Source organism: Nothobranchius furzeri, chromosome 6 (genome assembly GCF_043380555.1).
Source record: "Nothobranchius furzeri strain GRZ-AD chromosome 6, NfurGRZ-RIMD1, whole genome shotgun sequence".
NCBI lineage: Eukaryota > Metazoa > Chordata > Actinopteri > Cyprinodontiformes > Nothobranchiidae > Nothobranchius > Nothobranchius furzeri.
In genome coordinates this window covers 71,136,189-71,162,363 of record NC_091746.1, presented here as the reverse complement: position 1 = coordinate 71,162,363, position 26,175 = coordinate 71,136,189, and the positions used below count along the sequence as shown (strand labels likewise).

At 46.8% G+C, this 26,175-nt stretch overlaps 2 protein-coding genes across 2 annotated transcripts in view; both read right to left on the bottom strand.

The window, feature by feature from the left end:
* Positions 1-4,383: 4,383 nt before the first annotated feature.
* On the bottom strand, positions 4,384-24,354 carry mbd2 (methyl-CpG binding domain protein 2). The gene is made up of 7 exons (XM_070552520.1): positions 23,914-24,354; positions 18,174-18,333; positions 16,759-16,899; positions 16,080-16,170; positions 15,837-16,014; positions 12,029-12,156; positions 4,384-4,786 (listed from the first exon to the last, which is right to left on the bottom strand). The coding sequence occupies exons 1-6, from the start codon at positions 24,021-24,023 to the stop codon at positions 12,039-12,041; spliced, it is 798 nt and encodes a 265-aa protein (XP_070408621.1). The 5' UTR covers positions 24,024-24,354; the 3' UTR covers positions 4,384-4,786; positions 12,029-12,038.
* Positions 24,355-25,443: 1,089 nt separating this feature from the next.
* Positions 25,444-26,175, bottom strand: part of LOC107375054 (sperm-associated antigen 16 protein) — a 2,164-nt gene continuing 1,432 nt past the window's right edge. The window contains exon 3 of the mRNA XM_070552517.1: positions 25,444-26,175. This exon is cut by the window's right edge and continues 35 nt beyond it. Coding sequence (XP_070408618.1) covers positions 25,563-26,175 — 613 coding nt within the window. The 3' untranslated portion in view covers positions 25,444-25,562.

The window sequence follows — 26,175 nt, the reverse complement described above, 5'->3', positions numbered from 1 at the left end:
TAGAGTCTAAGCAGGTGTGTAACAGCTGCAGCTTAGACATCTCATGGGGCTTAAAGGAGATGTACAGTTGGATGTCATCTGCATAAAGGTGTCTTAGTTCCAGCTTGTACTGGTTGGACTGGGTTTGGGTTTATTTCATTGTGGCTTTTTGTTTCTGTGTACGTCGGTTGTTCTGTTCAGCCCTTAGATCCGCTACCAAGCTGTTTTAAAGGTGCTTTAGAAATTAAGATAGATAGATAGATAGATAGATAGATAGATAGATAGATAGATAGATAGATAGATAGATAGATAGATAGATAGATAGATAGATAGATAGATAGATAGATAGATAGATAGATAGATAGATAGATAGATAGATAGATAATCTTTATCTTTATTGACAGACTCTTAGGTCCAGATAAAATACATATAAAACAACAGATGAATGAAACAAAATAGATAAATAGAAATAAAAAGATAACAGCATAAAATTGAATAAAAATCTAAATGTAATTAAAAACTTTACTATAAACTGTTCCACACAAGGTTAACCACACAAACACTTCAACCAGTGTTTCCTTATACTGGACAAATAGCGACAACTGCTCACAGTAGGATCAGTGATTGCTGAAATGATACTGTTGGCAGAGCTATCCAGTCGGCCTGTAAAAGTGAATATGAGTTTTCTTAAAAGTGCTTGAAAAGTACAAACGCCTGCTGTTACAAACATCTGACTGGCACTGCCCCCTCTGGGTATTTTAAGTATGATCCTTAAGGCATCGTTGTATGCAACTTGCAGTTTATTCATGCTGCTTTGATTGTAGGATGACCACAGTTGGGCTGTGTAAAGTGGAGTACAATATGCTTTAAATAAAGCCACCTTAACTGGAGGTGAACAAAAACCAAACTTACGAGCTACAGTATTAGCTTGTGCATACAGCTTACAGCACTGTCTGTGGATGTCAGCATCATCACGCATTTGATCGGTTATAAAGTGGCCAAGGTATTTCACCTTCCCACACACATTAAGATCACTATTAGACAGTTTGAACACAGGAAAGTTTAGCTTTCTATCCTGCTTGGTTCTACATATCAAGATAGCACTTTAACAGCATTATACTGAATATCGTACTGCACACCATATTCAGAGCAGATATTTAGGAGCTGCTGTAAACCAGCACTACTTGGACTAAAGACCACCAGATTAACTCGGCTTTAAGGTAAGAATTCAGGTTTTACAGGTTTTCATTTTATTGAAGCTCTAATGTCTTAAAGGTCTAAGGTCACCTGATTAAAGCCTTCCTGTGAATCAGCGATGAGTGTCTTCCAGCAGCTCCTTCGTGTGTCTGTGGTGGTTTGGGGATGCGGGTCACGAGCGGCGCTGCTGCTGCAGGACAGAAGCAGAATCCGAAAGAGCGAAGGGAACATCTGGCACCGGAGACGGGCTTTAAACGTGAGGCTGAGGCCATCAGGAACTGGCATCGTGGAGTCATTAGTGGATGCAAATGAGGGCGGGATTGTTTCAGCCTGATTTTAATGCTCTCACACATTTAATCACACACGCAGAGGCAAACATCTGGACACAAACACCAAACTCAGGAATTTCTTCTCAGAGAGAAGCAGCCAGAAAGTTTCAGACACGATTCCTAAAACAAGTTTTGTTTCCAAAAGCAGGCGCTGGTGGTGGAAAAGGTCCAATAGCATGTTGAGTCCGCTGAAGAGGTGATGATCAGGGTTTAGGGAAACGCCCCACAGGCAGCATGTGAGCTGGGAGGAAGGAGAACTTGTGGAGTGGGGTAGATGAAGGAAAGATGAGGCAATGACGGAACGGTTTGGGATCCAAGATGGACATCAGTGCCATTGTCAGTTCTGTCCATCTATCCTGTTCCCTCATCAGTTCCTGAGTAGTTCAACTGGTGGCAGAAGACTGAATTACGCACGGTCTCCTGCATCATAAATGTCCGTTTATTAATGATAAATAATCACTTGTACCTGGTAATGTTTGGAAAGATCTTTCTAAATGTTCTCCAACCAACTCAGCAGCCTATTCCTGGAGCTGGGAGGTCAGGGTTCAAATCCCCAGTAGGGTCATACCAAAGACTTCAAAAACGGGACCCAACGCCTTCCTGCGTAGGGGAGCTGCAGCTCGCCGCTGCCCACGGGGACGGGTCAGATGCAGAGATCTCCAGTGTGTGAGGATGACTACGGGACATTATGTTCCCTGTGAAGGCGGAGTCATCTTCGTGTTTAGTGCTGGGTTGCTGGAGCTTAAACAAGACAGCAAAAATCTCACCGCAGGTTAGCCGCTAGTGTCGCAAGCTCACTTAGAAACTGTCGTCCACGCTTTGTTACTTCTCGGCTAGACTACTGCAACTCCCTCTACTCCGGAGTTAGCGAGCCTGCTCTGGCTCGGCTCCAGGTTGTACGAAATGCCGCTGCCAGATTCCTGACACGCACTAGAAAGCACCAACACGTCACTCCCATTCTGGCCCGCCTGCACTGGCTTCTGCAGGGCCGTGCCCCTACCTCTCTCTCTACTCTACTCGTCCGTTATACTCCACCATGAGCACCGGCGTCTTCACAGCAAGACCCGCTAGTCGTCCCACGCGCGAGGTGCTCTAGAGGAGGTAGAGCGTTGTCAGCGGTGGAATGACCTTCCACTCGTGGTCAGAAAATCACCCTCCCTGTCGGATTTTAAGGATCAGCTGAAGACTCACTTTTGAAAGTGGCGTTCCCTCAGGACGTGAGTTTCAGCTTTTTAGATATTTCTCGTTCATTTTGTAAATGATTACCCGGTTGTATTGATTTTTACTTTATTTTGTTTTTAATCAACATCTCTTGATTTTATCTCATTTTTATTTATGGCTGTGTATGCTATATAATATAAATAACAAAGTGAATGTCCTTATATTTAATATTTTGTGCCCAAACGCTTTTGCGTATTCGTAACGTTTCCTCCCTTTGATGAAATATCGACTTTGCAAGTGTTGCCTGTCGCTGTCTTATCTTTTCTTGTGGTGTGAAGAAACTTTAGAGCGTTTGTTCCACTTAAGCGCCATGTTTCCTGCTGAGTGCGAGTAAGCTAGGCTACGTGCTTGGTGACATCAATTGTGCCGACTGGAATTGAGACGGAATGGTTTAGAAAAATGCCAAACGACTCCCAGGAATTGAAAAAGTGGGAAACGATTCTCAAGAAGAACTGGTTTTCGATTCCGTTGCTGTTGTAGAAATGTTCTTCCAGACGAGGGAGGAGCATAAGGCGAGGGGGAGGAGCGAACAGGTGGAAGATGGATGAGGACCATGAGAGAGAAAGTAGAGTAGAAGAGGAGACTGCTGTGGATCAGGAAGCAGCTGAGACTGGTGAGGATGGAGGGAGGAAAGCTTAGTGGAGGAAGAAGAGGAGAAAGGAAGTTGGTCCTGATGACACACCTCTGGAGTTACGAACATTTCTAAGAGAGGTGGAGGTAGAGTTCCTGATCAGGTTGTTCAACAAGATCTGAGGGGAGTGTGTGTGTGTGTGTGTGTGGTGTGTGTGTGTGTGTGTGTGTGTGTGTGTGTGTGTGTGTGTGTGTGTGTGTGTGTGTGTGTGTGTGTGTGTGTGTGTGTGTGTGTGTGTGTGTGTGTGTGTGTGTGGCACGCACAAGCAGATAAAGTGGTAGACGCCAGGTAAAGGTAGAGGGGGACATTTCAGCAGGTGTAGAAGACAGAAGTGACAGCCATGTTGTCTGGTTTAGAGACAGCGTCCATGAGGACAAGACAGGAGACCGAGCTGGAGGTTCTCTCTGGGAGGGATGGAGATCAGGATAAGTCCATCAGAGGGACAGCTCGTGTTAGATGTTTAGGAGATAGACAGCCTGAGACGGTTTGGACATGTCCAGAGGAGACACCATGATGGCAGAGGTAGGAGGAGGCTGAGGGTGGAGCCAGCAGGCAGGAGGCTGAGAGGAAGACCAACAAGGTGACAGAGAGCATGAAGTTAGCTGGTGTGAGGGTAGAGGATGCGGGACTATGTGGAGACAGATGATTGGCTGTGGGGACGCGATGACAGGAGGTCCAAAGTGACCAACAGCCAATAAAACAGACAGAATCTCAGAGCTTGTTTCACTTTCACTCTGATGTCAAACCAAATCCTGAAGATGACAGCTTAGCAGGCAGAGCATCAGCTGATTGGCTCTCAGCATCCTGATGTTTGGGTTGGGTCACGGTTAAGGCGGGTCAGAACCCAGAGTCCTGATCAGCTGATGGGAATGAGTAACAGCTGACCAGAGAGAAAAGTTCAGGCTCGGTTCTGATCCGACTCATATCTGGGACTTCCAGGTAGCCTGTACAGGACTCTGGAAGTGTTGTGGTTCTGATCCAACCTGCAGCACAGAAACCCAAAAGAACCTCAGCGAGAAAACAAGACTGAATAGAATCTTTTATTTCCTCCAGTCCAACAAAAACAACTCTCCATCTCCGCAGGTATAAAATTTTTCTTAAATAAACTTTTCTTCTACTTTATATTTAAATCGATTCTCCTTAAAGCTGATGGAGTCGTCACAGTGAGGTCGGTCCAGAACTCTGGGTTTGGGTCTCCACCTGATTTCTGAAACATGATCCGGTCCAAACTCAGAAAAAGCTGCGACTGAACGGAGTTTGTGCAGGTTCTGGTAGCTCAGAGTCTTCCTGCAGCAACGCTGGCAAATGGTTGGCATGGTAACGGTTTCCTGAATGAGGGTGGGGCTTCGGAGGGTTTAGGTGTGTGTGCGGTTCTGGTTCCGGTTTATGGTCTGGATGAAGAACCCTGAGGCAGGTGGACAGATGAGTTCTGAGGAGAAACACGGAGGAGAAAGAAGCAGCTCAGATGTTTGTTTCTGATCAGCTGATTTAAATATAAACAGGAAGTGATGTCATCAGACTTCTGAAGTAGCCAAACTCATGTAATGCTGCAGCTTTTTCCTTCCTGGACGTTTAATAACCTCCACATGAAGGATGTTGGTTCTACAGCAGCCTGTTCTCATCGTCCTACAGAAGAAAGTCCGTGTTCACTCTGAACCGGCTCCGGTTAGACTCCGAACCTCGCCGGAGGTTCCTGCTCCAAGTCTTTCATCTGCAGATGTGCGACAGAACCCGTTTCAGCTGCAGTCCTGAAGCGGGTCGGTGCAGCACCAGAATAATCCTGATGATGAACTCTGATGTTCCACCTGAGAGTTTTATTGTTCAAACGCGTCTGTTTCCGTGTTTTCATGTTTCAGTCTGATAATCCTCAGCTGAGTCTTAATTTGGCTCTAATAATGAGAAAACCCCGATAACCACACACACACACACACACACACACACACACACACACACACACAAACAACACACACACACACACACACGTTATTGACCCTCTGAATGACTCAAGCAGATAATTCTGTTTCAACATTAATTAATGCAGCTGAAAAATGCTGCTGGAGTCTGAATGGAAATTATAAAAGGTACAAATCTAATCACACACACACACACACACACACACACACACACACACACACACACACACAGTGCTGTCTGCTCTCCGTCTGCAAAGTTAATGTTTGTCTTGATCAGATAAAACTGAGTCTGAATATTTAAAGCAACAGTCGAATGGTTTCTGCAGATGTGGAGCTGGGTGAGAGGGTGCAGGGGTGTGAGGGTGAGATGGTGCGGTGGTGAGAGGGTGCGGGGTGAGAGGGTGCAGGGGTGTGAGGGTGAAAGGGTGCGGGGGGTGAGAGGGTGCAGGGTGAGAGGGTGAGAGGGGTAAGAGGGTGCAGGGGTGAGGGGGTGCGGGGTGAGAGGGTGCAGGGGTGTGAGGGTGAGATGGTGCGGTGGTGAGAGGGTGCGGGGTGAGAGGGTGCAGGGGTGTGAGGGTGAGAGGGTGCAGGGGTGAGGGGGTGAGATGGTGCAGTGGTGAGAGGGTGCGGGGTGAGAGGGTGTGGGGGTGAGAGGGTGTGGGGGTGAGAGGGTGCAGGGGTGTGAGGGTGAGAGGGTGCAGGGGTGAGGGGGTGAGATGGTGCAGTGGTGAGAGGGTGCGGGGTGAGAGGGTGGGGGGTGAGAGGGTGTGGGGGTGAGAGGGTGCAGGGGTGTGAGGGTGTGGGGGTGAGAGGGTGCAGGGGTGTGAGGGTGTGAGGGTGAGAGGGTGCAGGGGTGAGAGGGTGCAGGGTTGAGAAGGTGTGGGGTTGAGAGGGTGAGGGGGTGAGAGGGTGCAGGGGTGTGAGGGTGAGAGGGTGCAGGGGTGAGAGGGTGTGGGGTTGAGAGGGTGAGGGGGTGAGAGGGTGCGGGGTGAGAGGGTGCAGGGGTGAGAGGGTGCAGGGGTCTGAGGGTAGGAGGTGAGAGGGTGGGGGGTGAGAGGGTGAGAGGGTGCGGGGGTGAGAGGGTGAGAGGGTGCGGGGGTGAGAGGGTGAGAGGGTGAGAGGGTGTGAGGGTGAGAGGGTGAGAGGGTGAGAGGGTGTGAGGGTGAGAGGGTGTGAGGGTGAGAGGGTGAGGGGGTGGTTATCAGGTTTATTTTTGTATTAAACGTTAAAACAGAAACTAAAATGTGTTGTTTTGTTTCGCTCTCAGAATTAAACAGGAAGGCTGATGTGACTCTAAATCCGTTAGCATTAGCATGCTAACCAGAAACTCCTGCAGACGGGATTGAAACAAACAGCTCTGTAAACACCTGGATCAGGTAAACAGGTGAAGAACGGGGTTGGGCATCGAGCATCGCTACCATTCTGCAGCCTGCGTAGACCATGAGAACAGCATCGTGTCCCCTCCACTAGCAGCCGTAGGGATTACAAATAAATGTAATAATAACAATTTATCTTTTTGAACTATTTCTTCTGTAGAGTTTAAAGCTGTTAGGTAGTAACCGACAGCAGCCACATGTAAGTTTTAGCTTCTCGTCTGACTGAATGGATGCAGCAGCATGTAGGTGTAGACTCGTCCTGGACACTCGCCCCAGAGGCTGCTTCCATACTGGCTGTGGTCAGAAACCAACACGGGTTGTTCTGCAGGTCCTCTTCGTTCTTTCTGTCTTCAAAACATGTTTGTGTCTGAATGAAGGACACGTTAATGTTCACAGAACGTTCATGCTGAAGGACCTGTGGTTAGCTGGCTCGTGTAAAACATGTCACGCTGTTCCTCAACACTTGTGGGCACAAGTACGTTCCTGTGTACTAAACAAGTACGTTCCTGTGTACTAAACAAGTACGTTCCCGTGTACTAAACAAGTACGTTCCCGGGTACTAAACAAGTACGTTCCCGGGTACTAAACAAGTACGTTCCCGTGTACTAAACAAGTACGTTCCCGTGTACTAAACAAGTACGTTCCTGTGTACTAAACAAGTAAGTTCCCGTGTACTAGACAAGTACGTTCCCGGGTACTAAACAAGTACGTTCCCGGGTACTAAACAAGTACGTTCCCGTGTACTAAACAAGTACGTTCCTGTGTACTAAACAAGTACGTTCCTGTGTACTAAACAAGTACGTTCCCGTGTACTAGACAAGTACGTTCCTGTGTACTAAACAAGTACGTTCCCGTGTACTAGACAAGTACGTTCCTGTGTACTAGACAAGTACGTTCCTGTGGACTAGACAAGTACGTTACTGTGTACTAAACAAGTACGTTCCTGTGTACTAGACAAGTACGTTCCTGTGTACTAAACAAGTACGTTCCTGTGTACTAAACAAGTACGTTCCTGTGTACTAAACAAGTACGTTCCTGTGTACTAAACAAGTACGTTCCTGTGTACTAAACAAGTACGTTCCTGTGTACTAAACAAGTACGTTCCTGTGTACTAAACAAGTACGTTCCTGTGTACTAAACAAGTACGTTCCTGTGTACTAAACAAGTACGTTCCTGTGTACTAAACCAGTACGTTCCTGTGTACTAAACCAGTACGTTCCTGTGTACTAAGCCAGTACGTTCCTGTGTACTAAACCAGTACGTTCCTGTGTACTAAACAAGAACGTTCCTGTGAACTAGACAAGTACGTTCCTGTGTACTAAACAAGTACGTTCCTGTGTACTAAACAAGTACGTTCCTGTGTACTAAACAAGTACGTTCCTGTGTACTAAACAAGTACGTTCCTGTGTACTAAACAAGTACGTTCCTGTGTACTAAACAAGTACGTTCCAGTGTACTAAACAAGTACGTTCCTGTGTACTAAACAAGTACGTTCCTGTGTACTAAACAAGTACGTTCCTGTGTACTAAACAAGTACGTTCCTGTGTACTAAAGTACGTTCCTGTGTACTAAACAAGTACGTTCCTGTGTACTAAACAAGTACGTTCCTGTGTACTAAACAAGTACGTTCCTGTGTACTAAACAAGTACGTTCCTGTGTACTAAACAAGTACGTTCCTGTGTACTAAACAAGTACGTTCCTGTGTACTAAACAAGGACGTTCCTGTGTACTAAACAAGTACGTTCCTGTGTACTAAACAAGTACGTTCCTGTGTACTAAACAAGTACGTTCCTGTGTACTAGACAAGTACGTTCCTGTGTACTAAACAAGTACGTTCCTGTGTACTAGACAAGTACGTTCCTGTGTCCTAAACAAGTACGTTCCTGTGTACTAAACAAGTATGTTCCTGTGTACTAAACAAGTACGTTCTTGTGTACTAGGCAAGTACGTTCTTGTGTACTAGGCAAGTACATTCTTGTGTACTAGGCAAGTACATTCTTGTGTACTAGACACACAAGAACGTACTTATCTAGTACACAAGAATGTACTTGTGTAGTCCATTTTTGTCTACTAGACAAGTACGTTCTCGTGTACTAGAAAAGTACATTCTTGTGTACTAGGGAAGTACATTCTTGTGTACTAGACGCACAAGAACATACTTATCTAGTACACAAGAATGTACTTGTATAGTACATTTTTGTGTACTAGACAAGTACGTTCTCGTGTACTAGACAAGTACGTTCTCGTGTACTAGACAAGTACGTTCTTGTGTACTAGACAAGTACGTTCTTTTGTACTAGATAAGTACATTCTTGTGTACTAGACACACAAGAACGTACTTGTCTAGTACACAAGAATGTACTTGTGTAGTACATTCTTCTGTACTAAACGAGTATGTTCTTGTGTACTAGGCGCGTACGGGAGGGCGAGGACGGCCTTTGGAACAGAACTTTACTCAGTTATGTCCCGGCAACAAGCGCTGCTTCTTGCTACAGTAAAAAAAAAAAAAAAAAACGGCCCGACATAAAAATAAAATCTAGTATATTGAAATAACAAAATAACAACAAAAACATATTATTGGTTTTATATTTGGCCCACTTTGATCAAAACTATTAAAATACTAGAAGTTACTGCTCTGTAATGAACAAACAGACCTACGGTGCTTTTATTTTGATAGTGGGTTAGCTAATGAACATTTTAAGTATCGTGAAAAGTAAAACCCAGACACACACAACAACTTTTACAGTTTACACACAATTACTATCATAACAGACAACTTTAGATTATTTTATTTATATTTCTAATATAAAACATTGCAGTAATTAGATTTCTCCTCTGATGATCGGAGTTTAACGGTTTGCGACGCAATGCATTATGGGAAACTTTGCTGTCCCAAGTCTGCAGAAGGATGCATTGATTTATCCTCGATGTGCCCCTAAACACGCACACACACGTACACACACACACACACACACACATGTATACACACACACACGCGCACACACACACACACACACACACATGTATACACACACACACGCGCACACACACACACACACACACACATGTATATACACACACACAAACACGCACATGTACACATGTATACACACACACACACACACACACACACACACACTAGAGCCCTGCACGGGCCTAAAATCTGAGCCCGTGTCCGGCTCGGCCCAAAAAGGTGTTCAGGATTCTCTGGCCCGACCCGAGCCCGACTTTTTTTTAACCAAATAAATGAAAACAAAGTGCGTCAATCCTGACCAATGTGTTAAAAGACGTGCAGGATCCGATCAATTTGTTTTTCCCTCATTTACCGTCACAGAGATAACGGCGCACTGGCTCTGGTGATAATCAAGTTAAATTTTATCTCTTTCCAACAATTTTCACAAGAAAACGAAACAGTCAAAAGCAGGGCTTGTGTTGTGTTGACCGGATAGTTCCCGTATTTGACGGTTTATTTTGACGGAGAAAGAATAGAAAGAATTACCCCGACGCATGCAGACGAACTGACATTTTATTCTACGCACATTGCAGATGTAGCTAAATCACACAAGAAAAGATTCCCATCTGAACATCTGAGCTGGACACTGCTCAGCGCAGCTCGCTGTCAGCGCATATGTGCACAATGAGCTGAAGATGTGGAGATTGGCTTGGAGCGCGTCGCAGAACCAGAGCGCATGCGGGAAGGTTCCTCCCACTGAAGCGAGTATTTTCCAAACCCTGTCTCTCAGAGAGACTTGTCACTTAGAAAATGTTCCCTGATTATGAAACTTTGGCTGAATAGCGCTTGTTCCTGTCTCCAATGTGGCGACGCATCCAGGAGCCGTCTGAGGAGAATCCCAGAATCTCACATCCTCTTCAGCTCAGACAGCGCCGATATGATTACGCACAAGCGTGACCCGTCAACCCGGTCTCACAGTAAGACCGGGTTGGACCTGTTCAGGTTTACAGACAATCTTTACATAGAATTGACTTACAGATATAAAATTAATTCAGTGAAATAAAAAGCATTTTATTTAAATATCCATTCATTATTTTACAAGCACAGAGAACCGCATCAGATGGATGGAAGAGCCGCGGGTTGTGACATGTTTTCTCCAGGACCAGAGAGGACACAAACTCAATACATCTCTTTTATTGTGAGCTAATAATTTCTCAGAGTTTTGCGGTTGCGGGCGGGAGTAGACATGCACGCTGCGGGTGTGGGCGGGAGTGTAACACACACGTTGCGGTTGCGGGCGATAATTGTCAGAAATTCAGCGGGAGCGGGATGAAGAAAACAGTCCCACGCAGGGCTCTACTGCTGCGTTTCAGTCAGGGGTCGGCAACCCGCGGCTCTGGAGCCGCATGCGGCTCTTCCATCCATCTGATGCGGCTCTCTGTGCTTGTAAAATAATGAATGGATATTTAAATAAAATGCTTTATATTTTACTGAATTAATTTTACATCTGTATGCCAATTCTATGTAAAGATTGTCTGTAAACCTGAACAGGTCCAACCCGGTCTTACTGTGGGACCGGGTTGACGCGTCACGCTTGTGCATAATCATCGGCGCATTCTGAGCTGAAGAGGATGTGAGATTCTGGGATTCTCCTCAGACGGCTCCTGGATGTGTCGCCACATTGGAGACAGGAACAAGCGCTCAGCCAAAGCTTCATAATCAGGGAACATTTTCTAAGTGACAAGTCTCTCTGAAAGACAGGGTTGGGAAAACACTCGCTTCAGTGGGAGGAACCTTCCTGCATGCGCTCTGGTTCTGCGACGCTCTCCAAGGCCCTCTCCACATCTTCAGCTCGCCGTGTGCCGTACGTACGCGATGACAGCGAGCTGCGCTGAGCAGTGTCCAGCTCAGATGTTCAGATGCGAATCTTTTCTTGAGTGATTTAGTGTTTCAATTTTTTTTATGAATTCAATTAAAAATAAAGGCGCCCGGCCCGTGTCCGAGATAATTACACAGTCATTGGCCCGAAGCCCGGCCCGACGGCCCTCGGGCCGGGCCGACCCGAGGGCCTAGGGCTTCAGTGCAGGGCTCTAACACACAAACACACACACACACGCATTTGGAGGGCAGAACCGAACCTGGACTGGTGGTTTTGGACCCGTTTGAACCGGAGAACAAAACCTGAAACATTTTGAGTTCTTTAAAATACGAGGCGTATTGTGACATCACTGCTGCCATTTTCTGATTGGATGTTGTGGCTCAGAGGAGGTTTCTGATTGGTCGCAGAGCCTATAACCTGATTTTTAACTAAAATAACTTCATCTGATCTCTTGTCTTCACAGATCACCCGGTCGGGCTCCATGACCTGACTGCAGGATCTGGTTACCATGACAACCTAGTCATCTGGGACTTATTGGACCACATCTCACCTGTCCGTCTTCAGGCCATTCCCCCCTCTAGCGGCTCTCGGCTGATTTCAGCGGCTCGTGCCAAGCTGTCGGCGGTGAGCGCCTCCTCCAGACTCCTCCGGGCCTGAAACACCTTCATCTCCTGCTCCCTGCAGCAACATCAACACAGACAGCTCGATGTTAGGGTCCAGACCTGCAGCGTCCGTTCTGATTCATGACCGGGTTCGTGGTCAGATGGTTTTATAGGGGTTATGAAAGAATTGTACTTGTTTATGCTGTTTCTGCTGCTGTTGGGGGACTCGGGACATCTAGAATCCCTCCTTTAGGAAGCTGTCAGGAGAACGAGCCACACTTCCAACAACAACCAACACACTCCACTTCAGACGAGGCTGCTGCTCTGTTCCTGCAGCATGGAGGCTAACCTAGCCTGAAGCTGCAGGACCGAGGAAGAGGAGGCTGCAGCAGAAACAAGCCACTGCTCGGAGGCCTCTTCATCAAAATGTGTCACAGAAATACGATGAATTTGAAATAAAAGTCGGAACATGTCCGCTTATCGTTACGAGCCATCCTTCAATAAGTGCAGTTAAAATGACCAAATAAAAGGAGGCAACGATGAAGAACAAGAGACGTTAAAAGCAGGAAGTGTCATTAAAGCCAATGAGAGGAACGGGGGGGGGGGGGGGGCAATTAAGGATGACAAGCACATTCAGCCGGAGAGACGGTGGAGGGATGAAGACAGAATGAGAAATTAATGGAGGGAAGAGATAAAAAATGATGAGGAGGAGGGACGAAGGCCGGAGGGAAGGAGGAGGAGATGAAGAGCGTGATGAAGACGATTAAATCACCTAAAAGAAGAACTCATGAGGTGAAGAGATAAGAGACAGAAGAGGTGAGGAGGGATTTCTCAGCGCGTCCCCTGCTGTCCACAACGAGTCTTCTGACGTTTCCACCGTCACTGTGGACTTCCTCAGAGCTCGCCTCCGTTGGCGGCGTCACTTCATTCTCCGTTTATCCGCGCTCTCCTCACCGATGACACGGTCACATGGGTGATCCGATGTGTAGACCCCGTCGTGGTTCTGGTTCCACGTCTCTGGATTTCTATGGCGTCCCTAATCCATCGTTTAAATTTCTGTTCCGTGTTAACATAAATGGCCTGTATTTGATATAGCGCCTTCTAGAGTCCTGGAACCCCCCAAGGCGCTTTACAACACAATCAGTCATTCACCCATTCACATGCTGGTGGGGATGAGCTACGATGTAGCCACAGCTGCCCTGGGGCGCACTGACAGAGGCGAGGCTGGCGCCACCGGTCCCTCAGACCACCACCAGCAGGCAACGTGTGTTAAATGTCTTGCCCAAGGACACGACGACAGCGACAGACTGAGCGGGGCTCGAACCTGCAACCTTCCGATTACGGGGCGAGCTCTTAACTCCTGTGCCACCGTCGCCCCACGATGCGTGTTCTGTCCCAGTCCCTCATATGTGCTCTACTGTGCAGCGGTCGGTTACGGCTGCTTTCATTATTGTGCTTTCTGCTTCTTGTGTTGCTGATCTTGTGCGTCTTTGACTCGTTTCTTCTCACACTCCTTCCTATGTTGTGTTGTTCGTGAGTAGCGTTGGCGTCCTCCGTATGTTTACTGCACAGTTTACCTGGGATTTCATAGATGACTCCACACTTCTGTCCTGCTGGTATCTTGTCCTTTGGGAGTACTGGTCTGTTTCTAACTGTTGTGTGTGGTTTTGTTGGTGTGTTTTTTCTTTGCTGTTATTTTTCTGTTGTGCCTTTGATGTTTGAAAGAGTTCTCACTGGTTTTGGTTCTTGTCTGTCTATTTGTTGTCCATGCTGGGTATGGCGGGTCTTTAAAGCGTTTGGTTTAGGCTGGTCCTCTTGTTTACGGTCTCGTTCTTCTGTTATCGTGTTTGCTTTGTGACGGACTTGCTGTGTATGGTAGGGTGTTGATGTCCATAATAAATATTCCTGTAGGTGTCCAAGTTCAGGCTTCCATCTGTCTGACGGTCTCATGTCCATGAAGGTCATGCTGCCTTCTGTTTCTTCCTCATATGTGAGTTTTATGTTGTTGGTGTCATCAATGTGGTTCAGCTGTTATGTTAGTGTCTCAGTTTGTCCTTTTGGTATGATATCTAATATGTCGTCTACGCATCCTTTCCATAACTGTATTGTGCAGTTTGGGATGGGGGGACAGTGACTAAGGATCAAGTCCTCCATGAAAAACTCGCACAGGTTGGCTGATAACGTGTTACCGATGGCGAAGCCTTGCAGTTGTTTGTATATTGTTCCGTAGGAGTGAAGTGTGTGGAGTCTGCTACCAGATTTTTCGTGTAGATTAATTTGTTGTTGTCTATCTTTTTCATTCTCTTGCCAGTTCTATGCTGTTTTTGCAGTGTTGATCTGTGATACCCAATAGTGGGCTGTTGTATGTTGCTGTTCCTATGCTGTCTACTAGTTTAAGCGGGGGGTTCTGTTTGGGTATTTTTGGAGTTCCATAGATTCCTGGTATTAGGTTTGCTGTAGGAATCCAGTGTTTATACATTTTCTGTTATTTTGCCTTTTTCATGTTTTTCTTAATGTCTTCTGTTGGATGTTTTTTGTGTGTTTTGTACATATTTATGTCCCCTAGCATCTGTTCCAGCTGTTTGTTTTTTCTTTCTCCATTACCATTGTGGTTCTTTCTGTCTGCTGGTAGAATAATGATGTGTCCATTTGTTGCTAGTGCTTTCATGGCTGTTCTTTCTTCTTTTGTAACGTTACCATCTTATATCTTGCTGTTTAGGCCCAGTTAGAACTTACCAGGACTGTTAGAACTCATTAGAACGGTTAGAACCCATTAGGACCAGTAAGAACCCATTAGGACTGTTAGAACCCATTAGGACTGCTAGAACCCATTAGAACCCATTAGAACCCATTAGGACCAGTTAGAACCCATTAGGACCAGCAAGAACCCATTAGGACTGTTAGAACCCAATAGAACCCATTAGGACCAGTAAGAACCCATTAGGACGGTTAGAACCCATTAGGACTGCTAGAACCCATTAGGACCAGTTAGAACCCATTAGAACCCATTAGGACCAGTTAGAACCCATTAGGACCAGTTAGAACCCATTAGGACCCATTAGGACCGTTAGAACCCATTAGGACCGTTAGAACCCATTAGGACCTGTTAGAACCCATTAGGACCAGTTATAACCCATTAGGACTGCTAGAACCCATTAGAACCCATTAGGACCAGTTAGAACTCATTAGGACTGTTAGAGCCCATTAGGACCATTAGGACCCATAAGGACCGTTAGAACCCATTAGGACCGTTAGAACCAATTAGGACCATTAGAACCCATTAGAACCCATTAGGACCAGTTAGAACCCATTAGAACCCATTAGAACCAGTTAGAACCCATTAGGACCATTAAAACCCATTAGGACCATTAGAACCCATTAGGACCAGTTAGAACCCATTAGGACTGTTAGAACCCATTAGGACCATTAGGACCCATAAGGACCGTTAGAACCCATTAGGACCGTTAGAACCCATTAGGACCATTAGAACCCATTAGGACCAGTTAGAACCCATTAGGACCAGTTAGAACCCATTAGGACCCATTAGGACCATTAAAACCCATTAGGACCATTAGAACCCATTAGAACCCATTAGGACCAGGTAGAACCCATTAGGACCCATTAGGACTGTTAGAACCCATTAGAACCCATTAGGACCAGTTAGAACCCATTAGGACCCATTAGAACCAGTTAGGACCAGTTAGAACCCATTAGGATCATTAGAACCCATTAGGACCATTAGAACCTGTGTCTTACCGGATCTGTTCATCGGTGACGGTGAAGGCCTTGCAGAGCGGCTGAGACGTGTTGAGCCAGATGGCCGGGTTTTTCTCAGCAGCTATGGACGTCTGGCCTGTAATTGGAGCAGAACTCATGTGCAGAGCGCTGGCGATAGCCGAAAGAAGAGTGTCATCGCTGGAGTCTGGACCAATACCTGCACAGAGGTCAGAGGTCAGTGGCTGATGTGGAGCCAGAGATAGGATGATGTCAGAGACCCACCCTGCAGGCCTTTGGGAAGCTCCATGGTGCGGAGGACCTGCTCCGCCACATCTGAGGACCTCAGGCCTTTTAACCGCTTCTCCCAGAACAGCTGCAGACGCACGCACGCGCACACACACACACACACACACACACACACACACACGGATGCACACACACACACACACACACGGATGCACACACACACATCGAAACACACACACACACACACACACACACACAGTTGACCATCTGCTAGGCTGAAACTACTAACTTTCTACTGCACCACATTATGAGCCCTTTGATGACTTGGTTGCCATGGTAATGGTCAGAGGGTGGACTCTGATAGTCACAACATCTCTACTGTTCCATCGCACCAACCCTAAAATCCTTGCTGACCCGGTTTGCTAAAGGTTCTGCGCTGATGGAGCCAGAACCTCAGAGAACACAGGCAGACAGGTCAGTGTATTTGTGGTGTGAAACGGACCTAGTTGGTATCAAGTCGATGGTTCTAAGTTCTGACTCATTTATTCACCTCCTTGTTTTCGTTCCATTTTTATGCTTATTCTCTCACTCCACCCACCCCTCCTGTATTAAACACTCAATCACTCACTTTTATCCCATGATGCTTCACTGCCCTCTAGTGGCAGGAGTCACCATGACAACCATCTACGCCTTTCTGGCACCGCCCTTATCTCACCTGTTTGGGCTGCTCAATCGCCCTCTGCAGGTCTGTCTTCACTTTGTTGCCAGGGTGACTCGTAACCTTGGTAACGGGCTGTTTAAAGATGGATGCCGTCTGTCTGATGGGCAGAGCTGTGTTCAGGTCCGGTTTGCCCCCCTGGGTTCAAAACCAACAATGTTGGTCACAACTTTTGCCTCTTGCCTTCCACCCTTCTAGATGTCAAACACAGATCTTATCGCCATGACAACAGAAGGTTCAGATGTGTCTTCCTGAGAAATGACACATACCAGTACACACTCTCTCTCTCTCTCTCTCTCTCTCTCTCTCTCTCTCTCTCTCTCTCTCTCTCTCTCTCTCTCTCTCTCTCTCTCTCTCTCTCTCTCTCTCTCTCTCTCTCTCTCTCTCTCTCTCTCTCTCTCTCTCTCTCTCTCTCTCTCTCTCTCTCTCTCTCTCTCTCTCTCTCTCTCTCTCTCTCTCACGCGCACACGCACGCACACACACGCGCACACGCACGCACACACACGCGCACACACACACACAGTTTCACTGCGACCTCTGACAACTCATGTCCTCTAAAGAGGGAGGAGCCTGCAGGATGAGTCATCATCACTATCTGACCTTTTTGGTCCTTCAACAGTCGTTGTGTACAGAAACTAAATAATAATAATAATAATAATAATAACACAACGATAATAATGATGATGATAACAATAATAATAAAGCCTGTTGGTACATGAGTTACAGTTCATCATGACGGGTTATTGTGATTATTTATATTTTATACATTTTAATGACCAGGGTTGGAGTTAAAGTGATAAAGGTTCTGGTACTAGAGCAGCACCAGACTCACTGGTTCTGATGAATAATGTGAGTCTGTTATTAGGATCTGGGTCGCGTTTATGAACAGAACTCACAAATCAGCGTTTTAATAACAGTCGGTGAGAGGTTGTACTCCCAGTTACCATGTAACTAGATTAGTAACTAAAACAAGGCGGTTAATAACAGATTTGGGCTGGGCTGCAAACGGCCCCTGGGCCACACTTTGGACCCCGCTGGTACATAATCATCAGAAGCCTTTAAACGTTTTCACCAGTTTTACTTTGACTGTGACTGTTTTTCTAAAAGAAGAAAACGGATGACAGTACAAATCTAACAGAAATGAGGTCAGCGTGAGTCACAGGAAAACCCAGAACCTCCACCAGGAGGAGTTCTGACTCAGAACCAGAACCCACAATCTGACTGAGATGAGTCACGGCTCTGACCCAAGTGGACCCCAAACCGGTACTAACAGGACTGGCCCAAACCTTTCAGAACCCAGCTGTCTGGGTCATACAGAACCAGCAGCAGACAGATCAAACTGCTCTGCAAGAAGAGCTGTGCTAATCTGATAATCTGAACTCTTAAAGCCCCGCCCCCACAGGTGTGGCTACCTTAGCCAGGCTCAGTGGGTCATGTCGGAACCTCTGCTTGTTCTTCTGCAGTTTTCCAGGCATCATCTTCCCAGTGCGGAAGTCGAAGCATGCCAGATCCACGGTGTTGCCAAGGTAACGTGCCAGCTGGGGTTTACTCCGGAACTTCTTCCCTGTTGGACTGAAGGAAACAACGTAAAAACAATCCATTTCTACCACGACCCGGTCCGCAAGTGGGTACAACTAGAGCGCATTAGTGCCGAGCTAAGGTTCTGATCCAGGTTCTGTCATGAGAGACAGCTGGGTTGGACTAGAAGAGGTGGGACGATAACAAATTTAGCTACGATAAATCGTCCAACAAATTATTGATGATAAATGATATTATTGTCGACATTATCGAAACCAAAATAACCGCTTATGTAATGTTAGCATGTCCTAATAATGCAAGTACACCCTACGCAGCACTTAAACCTTTAGTTAACATTGGAATGTCCAGAACCAGAACTTCTAAATAAATAAATAAATAAAACAAACAAATAAATAAATAAATAAATTTTAAAAAATGGCTTTCACTCTGTTAGAAAATATTGCACCAGCAACAATAAAATAGACCCATCTGTCCAAAACAATAAATACAACGGCCTATCCAGTGTCAACAACCACAACTGCACCTGAATAATAACAATAATAATAATGATAATAATAGTAATAATAATAATAACAGTGATAAAAATCATAACAGTAATAATAATAATAATAATAATAATAAATAATAATAATAATAACAATAATACATAATAATAATTGTAATTATAATAATATTAGTAATAATAATAATAACATTAATAAATAGTGATAATAATTACAATAAATAGTAATATAATAATAATAATAATAATAATAATAACAACAACAAATAGTAATAATTATAAAAATAACAATAATAAATAATTATAATAATAATAGTAATAATAATAACAACAATAATTATAATTATAATAATAAATAATAATAATAATAATAATAATAATAACAATAAATATTTATAATAATAATAATAATAATAATAATAATAACAATAATAAATAATAATAATTATAATAATAGTAATAATAATAATAATACATGATCATAATAATAATAGTGATAATAATAACAACAATAAATAGTAATAATAATTATAACAATATTAATAATAATAATATTATTATTAATAATAATAATAATAGTAGTAATAATTATAATTATAATAACAATAATACATAATAATAGAGTTGTACAGTTATTTACCTCGATATATCGAGGCTGGAAAAATTACTGAGTTTATTTTCATCTATCGTACGATTAATTGATTTATTGATCATCGTCCCGGCCCTAGGCCTATAGAACTGTTCTGGTCCTGAACCCAGAACCCTTTACAGTGTGGGTACAGTCCACCTCCAGTACAACCACCAGAACCACCAACAGTACCGCCAGCAGAATCATCTAAACCCATAGTTGGTTTGCAACAAACCGGTCTGAGTTCTGGTTGTCTGAAACCGCGGAACAGAACCGGATCCGGAGGAAGCAGAACTCAATCTGGAACATCAGATGGGGCTGGTCTGGTTCTGAAACTTTGGGTTTATTTCAGTTTTGTCATTAAAGAAGTAGTTCCTGGTTCTGATGGATGAAACCAGTTACCACTGGTCCACAAACGCAGCCTGACCTTTAACTGGGAGGGTAAATAAGTGACATCACACACGTGCTGCAGGATCATACGTGTTTCGTCTGCTTCCTTTTCCAGAACCCGGAGGTTCTGACATTCCTGGCCCGCTGGGACCCAGCGGGGAGGCGCTGCGTTTCCAGTAAGCCCTTCCTCCTGACTGGTTTCATTACTGGAACTGATGAGTCACTAAACCAAACTGAAAGCAAGCCCTCAGGATGTGACGAAGCTCAGATGTGTATGCGCCCGGGCCGGGCCGGGCCGGGATGGGCCAAGCCTCCACCACTCGGCAACAGGAAGTGAGCTCAGGCTGCGTGGCGTCGCCACCTCTCCACAGGCCTGCAGCAGCAGAGTCTGCCGCAGGCAGGATCAAAGCTTCAGCTCTGAACCGGGCCCTGAGGTACTGGCCCAAACGCTGAGTGGGCCTCAAAGAACCAAGAGATGCTGGTGTGTCTAACCAGCTCAACCAAGAAAACCAGAACCCGAACTGGGTCAAAAGTCAACCTGAGAAAATCTTCCCACAGGCTGGAGAACACGCCTCTGAAACACCAGCGCAACTCAAACATCTGATGTTTTCTCCATCTGTGAACGCAGCACGACAGCACCTGATCCTACATGCGGAAGTCTGTTCTTCTGGATTCAGAAATAAAATAATAAAAACATTTCAACTGGATCAGCTGATGTGGGAACCGAGTTTGGGTTTGTTTCTGAAAGAGTCGCCTAAGCTGAGAGCTAGCGATGCAGAGGAGTTAGTGACGCAGAGGAGTTAGCGACGCAGAGGAGTTAGCGACGCAGAGGAGTTAGCGACGCAGAGGAGTTAGTGACGCAGAGGAGTTAGTGACGCAGAGGAGCTAGCGACGCAGAGGAGTTAGTGACGCAGAGAAGCTAGCGACGCGGAGGAGCTAGTGATGCAGAGGCGTTAGAGACGCAGAGAAGCTAGCAACGCAGAGGAGTTAGTGATGCAGAGGAGTTAGTGACGCAGAGGAGTTAGTGACGCAGAGGAGCTAGCGACGCAGAGGAGTTAGTGACGCAGAGAAGCTAGCGACGCGGAGGAGCTAGTGATGCAGAGGCGTTAGTGACGCAGAGAAGCTAGCGACGCAGAGGAGTTAGTGATGCAGAGGAGTTAGTGACGCAGAGGAATTAGTGACGCAGAGGAGCTAGCGACGCAGAGGAGTTAGCGACGCAGAGGAGTTAGTGACGCAGAGAAGCTAGCGAAGCGGAGGAGCTAGTGATGCAGAGGCGTTAGTGACGCAGAGAAGCTAGCAACGCAGAGGAGTTAGTGACGCAGAGGAGTTAGTGACGCAGAGGAGCTAGCGACGCAGAGGAGTTAGTGACACAGAGAAGCTAGCGACGCGGAGGAGCTAGTGATGCAGAGGCGTTAGTGACGCAGAGAAGCTAGCGACGCAGAGGAGTTAGTGACGCAGAGGAGTTAGTGACGCAGAGGAGTTAGCGACGCAGAGGAGTTAGCGACGCAGAGGAGTTAGCGACGCAGAGGAGTTAGTGACGCAGAGGAGTTAGTGACGCAGAGAAGCTAGCAACGCAGAGGAGCTAGTGATGCAGAGGCGTTAGTGACGCAGAGAAGCTAGCAACGCAGAGGAGTTAGTGATGCAGAGGAGTTAGTGACGCAGAGGAGTTAGTGACGCAGAGGAGCTAGCGACGCAGAGGAGTTAGTGACGCAGAGAAGCTAGCGACGCGGAGGAGCTAGTGATGCAGAGGCGTTAGTGACGCAGAGAAGCTAGCAACGCAGAGGAGTTAGTGATGCAGAGGAGTTAGTGACGCAGAGGAGTTAGTGACGCAGAGGAGCTAGCGACGCAGAGGAGTTAGTGACGCAGAGAAGCTAGCGACGCGGAGGAGCTAGTGATGCAGAGGCGTTAGTGACGCAGAGAAGCTAGCAACGCAGAGGAGTTAGTGATGCAGAGGAGTTAGTGACGCAGAGGAGTTAGTGACGCAGAGGAGCTAGCGACGCAGAGGAGTTAGTGACGCAGAGAAGCTAGCGAAGCGGAGGAGCTAGTGATGCAGAGGCGTTAGTGACGCAGAGAAGCTAGCAACGCAGAGGAGTTAGTGATGCAGAGGAGTTAGTGACGCAGAGGAGTTAGTGACGCAGAGGAGCTAGCGACGCAGAGGAGTTAGTGACGCAGAGAAGCTAGCGACGCGGAGGAGCTAGTGATGCAGAGGCGTTAGTGACGCAGAGAAGCTAGCAACGCAGAGGAGTTAGTGATGCAGAGGAGTTAGTGACGCAGAGGAGTTAGTGACGCAGAGGAGCTAGCGACGCAGAGGAGTTAGTGACGCAGAGAAGCTAGCGACGCGGAGGAGCTAGTGATGCAGAGGCGTTAGTGACGCAGAGAAGCTAGCAACGCAGAGGAGTTAGTGATGCAGAGGAGTTAGTGACGCAGAGGAGTTAGTGACGCAGAGGAGTTAGTGACGCAGAGGAGCTAGCGACGCAGAGGAGTTAGCGACGCAGAGGAGTTAGTGACGCAGAGGAGTTAGTGACGCAGAGGAGCTAGCGACGCAGAGGAGTTAGTGACGCAGAGAAGCTAGCGACGCGGAGGAGCTAGTGATGCAGAGAAGCTAGCAACGCAGAGGTGTTAGTGATGCAGAGGAGTTAGTGACGCAGAGGAGTTAGTGACGCAGAGGAGCTAGCGACGCAGAGGAGTTAGTGACACAGAGAAGCTAGCGACGTGGAGGAGCTAGTGATGCAGAGGCGTTAGTGACGCAGAGAAGCTAGCAACGCAGAGGAGTTAGTGATGCAGAGGAGCTAGTGATGCAGAGGCGTTAGTGACGCAGAGAAGCTAGCAACGCAGAGGAGTTAGTGATGCAGAGGAGCTAGTGATGCAGAGGCGTTAGTGACGCAGAGGAGTTAGTGACAGAGGAGTTAGTGACGCAGAGGAGCTAGCAACGCAGAGGAGCTAGTGATGCAGAGGCGTTAGTGACACTAAGGAGCTAATAATGCAGAGGAGCTAGCAATGCTAAGGAGCTAATGACACAGAGGAGCTACTGACGCTGAAGAGCTAGTGATGCTGAGGAGCTAGCGATGCAGAAGAGCTAGTGACGCTGAGGAGCTAGCGATGCAGAAGAGCTAGTGACGCTGAGGAGCTAGCGATGCAGAGGAGCTAGCGACGCAGAGGAGCTAGTCTCATTTAGTTTAGTGATTGTGATCCGCACCAACAAATCTCATCGTTCTGCTCAGAAGCTGGACTTTAGTCAGACACAGAACCCGGGGACGACAGTGAGGCGGAAAACTCTGGGGCAACAAGGGACTCCGCCCCTATTCAACCAGGGACTCCGCCTCATAGCCAGCAGCTCTGCCCCCTTGCCAGCCAGTGGACAGTCTCTGACCTTGCATTATCAGCCCAGCTCTGTGGACCCGTTTCTGGTGGAACCGGCTTGAAGCCATGCTGAAACGAGTCGAGCCGCCTAGATAAGTTCTGATGGAAAAGACCCAAAAACGGTTCTGTTGCTGTGGAAGTAAACAAACCAGTTACACCAGCACAAAAACACGTTAAATCCAGTAACAAGTTGGATTTTAAATCTTTATGAAGGACGATGACAGAAATATAATGGAGATCCGGACCCACGGAGGGTCAGGATCCCTGGTTTAGGGACCACCAGGACCACTGGGATTACTGGGAACGTCTGAGTCCACGGAAGACAAAACAGGACATCTGGACCAGAACCTTTGAACAGAAGTGTCATTTTTAGACAAAACTTTACAGTTCAGGTGGAGACTTTTGTCCCTCTCTGCTCTCCGTACCCCGGAGTTAATATTATCACCTGGGCCCGGTTCCGGTACCAGATGAATCCTAGACCCCAGAACCAGGTCAGACCCGAACTAGTCTTTTGCTGAGTGTCGCTGTATCATCAAACGGAACTGCATAAATACTAAGCTGAACTGAACCAGAAGGGGAACCGGACCTGGTCCCGAACCGGACCCGGGTGAAAGTAAACAGTTTGTTTACTGGACTCTGACATGGTTCTGGACTTTTCTGGAACTCAGACTGTTCCCACTTCACCGGCTCGGTTCCGACTGCGCTGAGTGGACCCGAACAGAACCGACTCTACCTGTAGTAGTAGACGTCGCTCTTTCCGGCGCTGAGTCCGGACTTCCTGATCACCTCTTCTTTCTTCCAGCCGGGCGGCAGAGCGGGACAGTCCGACTTCTTCCGCTCCATCCTCAACCAGAGCAGAACCGAACAGGACCAACGGGTCAGTCCGGACCAATGGCGCGGTGACCCCACAGGAACGGAACGAACCCAGCAGAACCGACGTCACGAACGTCCCAGAGAACCTCCGCCCTGGTTCGGCCGGTTTCGGATTAAACTAACTACTAGAAGTGACCCGGTTCTGACCGAACCGAGAGCGCGAAAAGTTCCAACTTAAACGGCTTCACTTCGACATTCGAGAACCACAGGATCAGTAGAACTGAACAGAACTGGACCAACGGCAGTCGGTGACGTCAGAGAAATCGCTTCCATGCACGCTCACGCACACACGCACGAGCCCGGTCGGAGATCGTGTCTGAGGGAGGAGCACTCACTCCGCGGGCAGAACCGAGGCGGAACCGGGTTTCACCCAAACAAAAAGTCTAAACCGGGATTAAACGTCTTGGAGTAAAAAAATGTATTAAAATAAAACAGATTTCTGCTTTTATCCTGGATGAATGAATGAATAATAGGTAGAGGGATGAATTGATGGATGGAGTCATGATGAATGGATGAATGGGATAATGAATAGATGGAGTCATGATGGATGAGTGATGGTCCATCACTCATCCATCATGACTCCATCCATTAATCCATTATCCATCACTGATGGATAATGGATTAATGGATGGATGGAGTCATGATGAATGGATAATGGGTGGATGGATGAATTTATGGATGGAGTGATGATGGATGGGTGGATGGATGGATGGATGGATGGATGGATGGATGGATGGATGGATGGGTGGGTGGATAATGGATGGATTGAGTGAGGATGGATGGATGGATGAATTTATGGATGGAGTGATGATGGATGGGTGGATGGATGGATCGAGTGAGGATGGATGGATGAATGGATAATGGATGGATGGATGAATTTATGGATGGAGTGATGATGGATGGGTGGATGGATGGATCGAGTGAGGATGGATGGATGAATGGATGGATGGATGGAGCCATGATGAATGGATAAAGGATGGATGGAGTCATGATGAATGGATAATGGATGGATGGATGGATGGAGTCATGATGAATGGATAATGGATGGATGGAGTGAGGATGGATGGATGGATGGAGTCTTGATGAATGGATAATGGATGGATGGAGTGAGGATGGATGGATGAATGGGTAATGGGTGGATGGATGAATTGAAGGATGGAGTGATGATGAATGGATAATGGATGGATGGATGGAGTCATGATGAATGGATAATGGATGGATGGATGGAGTCATGATGAATGGATAATGGAAGGATGGATGGATGAATGGATAATGGATGGATGGAGTCATAATGGATGGATGGATGGATGAATGGATAATGGATGGATGGAGTGAGGATGGATGGATGGATAATGGATGGATGAAGGCATGATGGATGAAACCCAAACTCTACAGTAGACATCATTTCTATTCAACCTCTGATGAGTTAAACTAAATTCCACCAGTTATCTTTATACATTTTCCTTTTCTGTGCATTTCTACAGATCATGACCTAAATTAGCCTAAACATTATGACCAGGTGAGAATCAGTCCGTCACTCCCAGCTGACACCAGACTGTCTCCGTTGTGGTCAAACGTCACGCTCTGCACGTCCCGTTTGTGTCCCATCAGGCGGCTCACGCTGCAGGAGGCCACGTCCACCAGTCTCACTAAACTGTCCCCACCAGCAACAGCCAAAAGCCTTCCTGATTGGCTGAAGGCAACCTGGTTGGCGCTACTGGGCCCAGCCTCCACAGCAGCTGTTGGTGATGCAGGCTTCCTCAAGTCCCACAGGTGGACGACACCTCCGGTGTCACAGGAAGCCACGGCATGGGTCTCAGCGCTGAAGGAGGCGTGGTTACAGGGGCTCTGGTGTCCCTTAAAGGTGGAGGTGCACACGCCCAGCCTGGCATCCCACACGGCGAGGGTCTTATCGGCCGAACAGGTGAGGAGGAGGTTGGAGGAAGCCAGGAAGCTGACACTGTTGACGGAGGCTGTGTGGCGGCGAAGTGTTAGTTTGCAGCGGTGGCGGTTCAGGTCCCACAGCCTGGCTGTTCCGTCTGAGGAGCAGGAAGCCAGGAAGTGACCGCAGGAGTGAAACGAGCATCCCCAGGTGATCTGGGTGTGACCCGACAGAATCACC

Bases quoted from the DNA above. Each gene is read 5' to 3' on its own strand.
- mbd2 (XM_070552520.1), bottom strand. From the start codon at position 24,023: ATGGAGCGGAAGAAGTCGGACTGTCCCGCTCTGCCGCCCGGCTGGAAG. The intron at 16,900-18,173 runs GTAGCCACACCT...TTTTGAACCCAG, and splicing joins ACCCACTGAGCCTGGCTAAG to GGGGGCAAACCGGACCTGAA. The intron at 12,157-15,836 runs GTAAGACACAGG...ATGTTGCTGCAG, and splicing joins GTCACCGATGAACAGATCCG to GGAGCAGGAGATGAAGGTGT.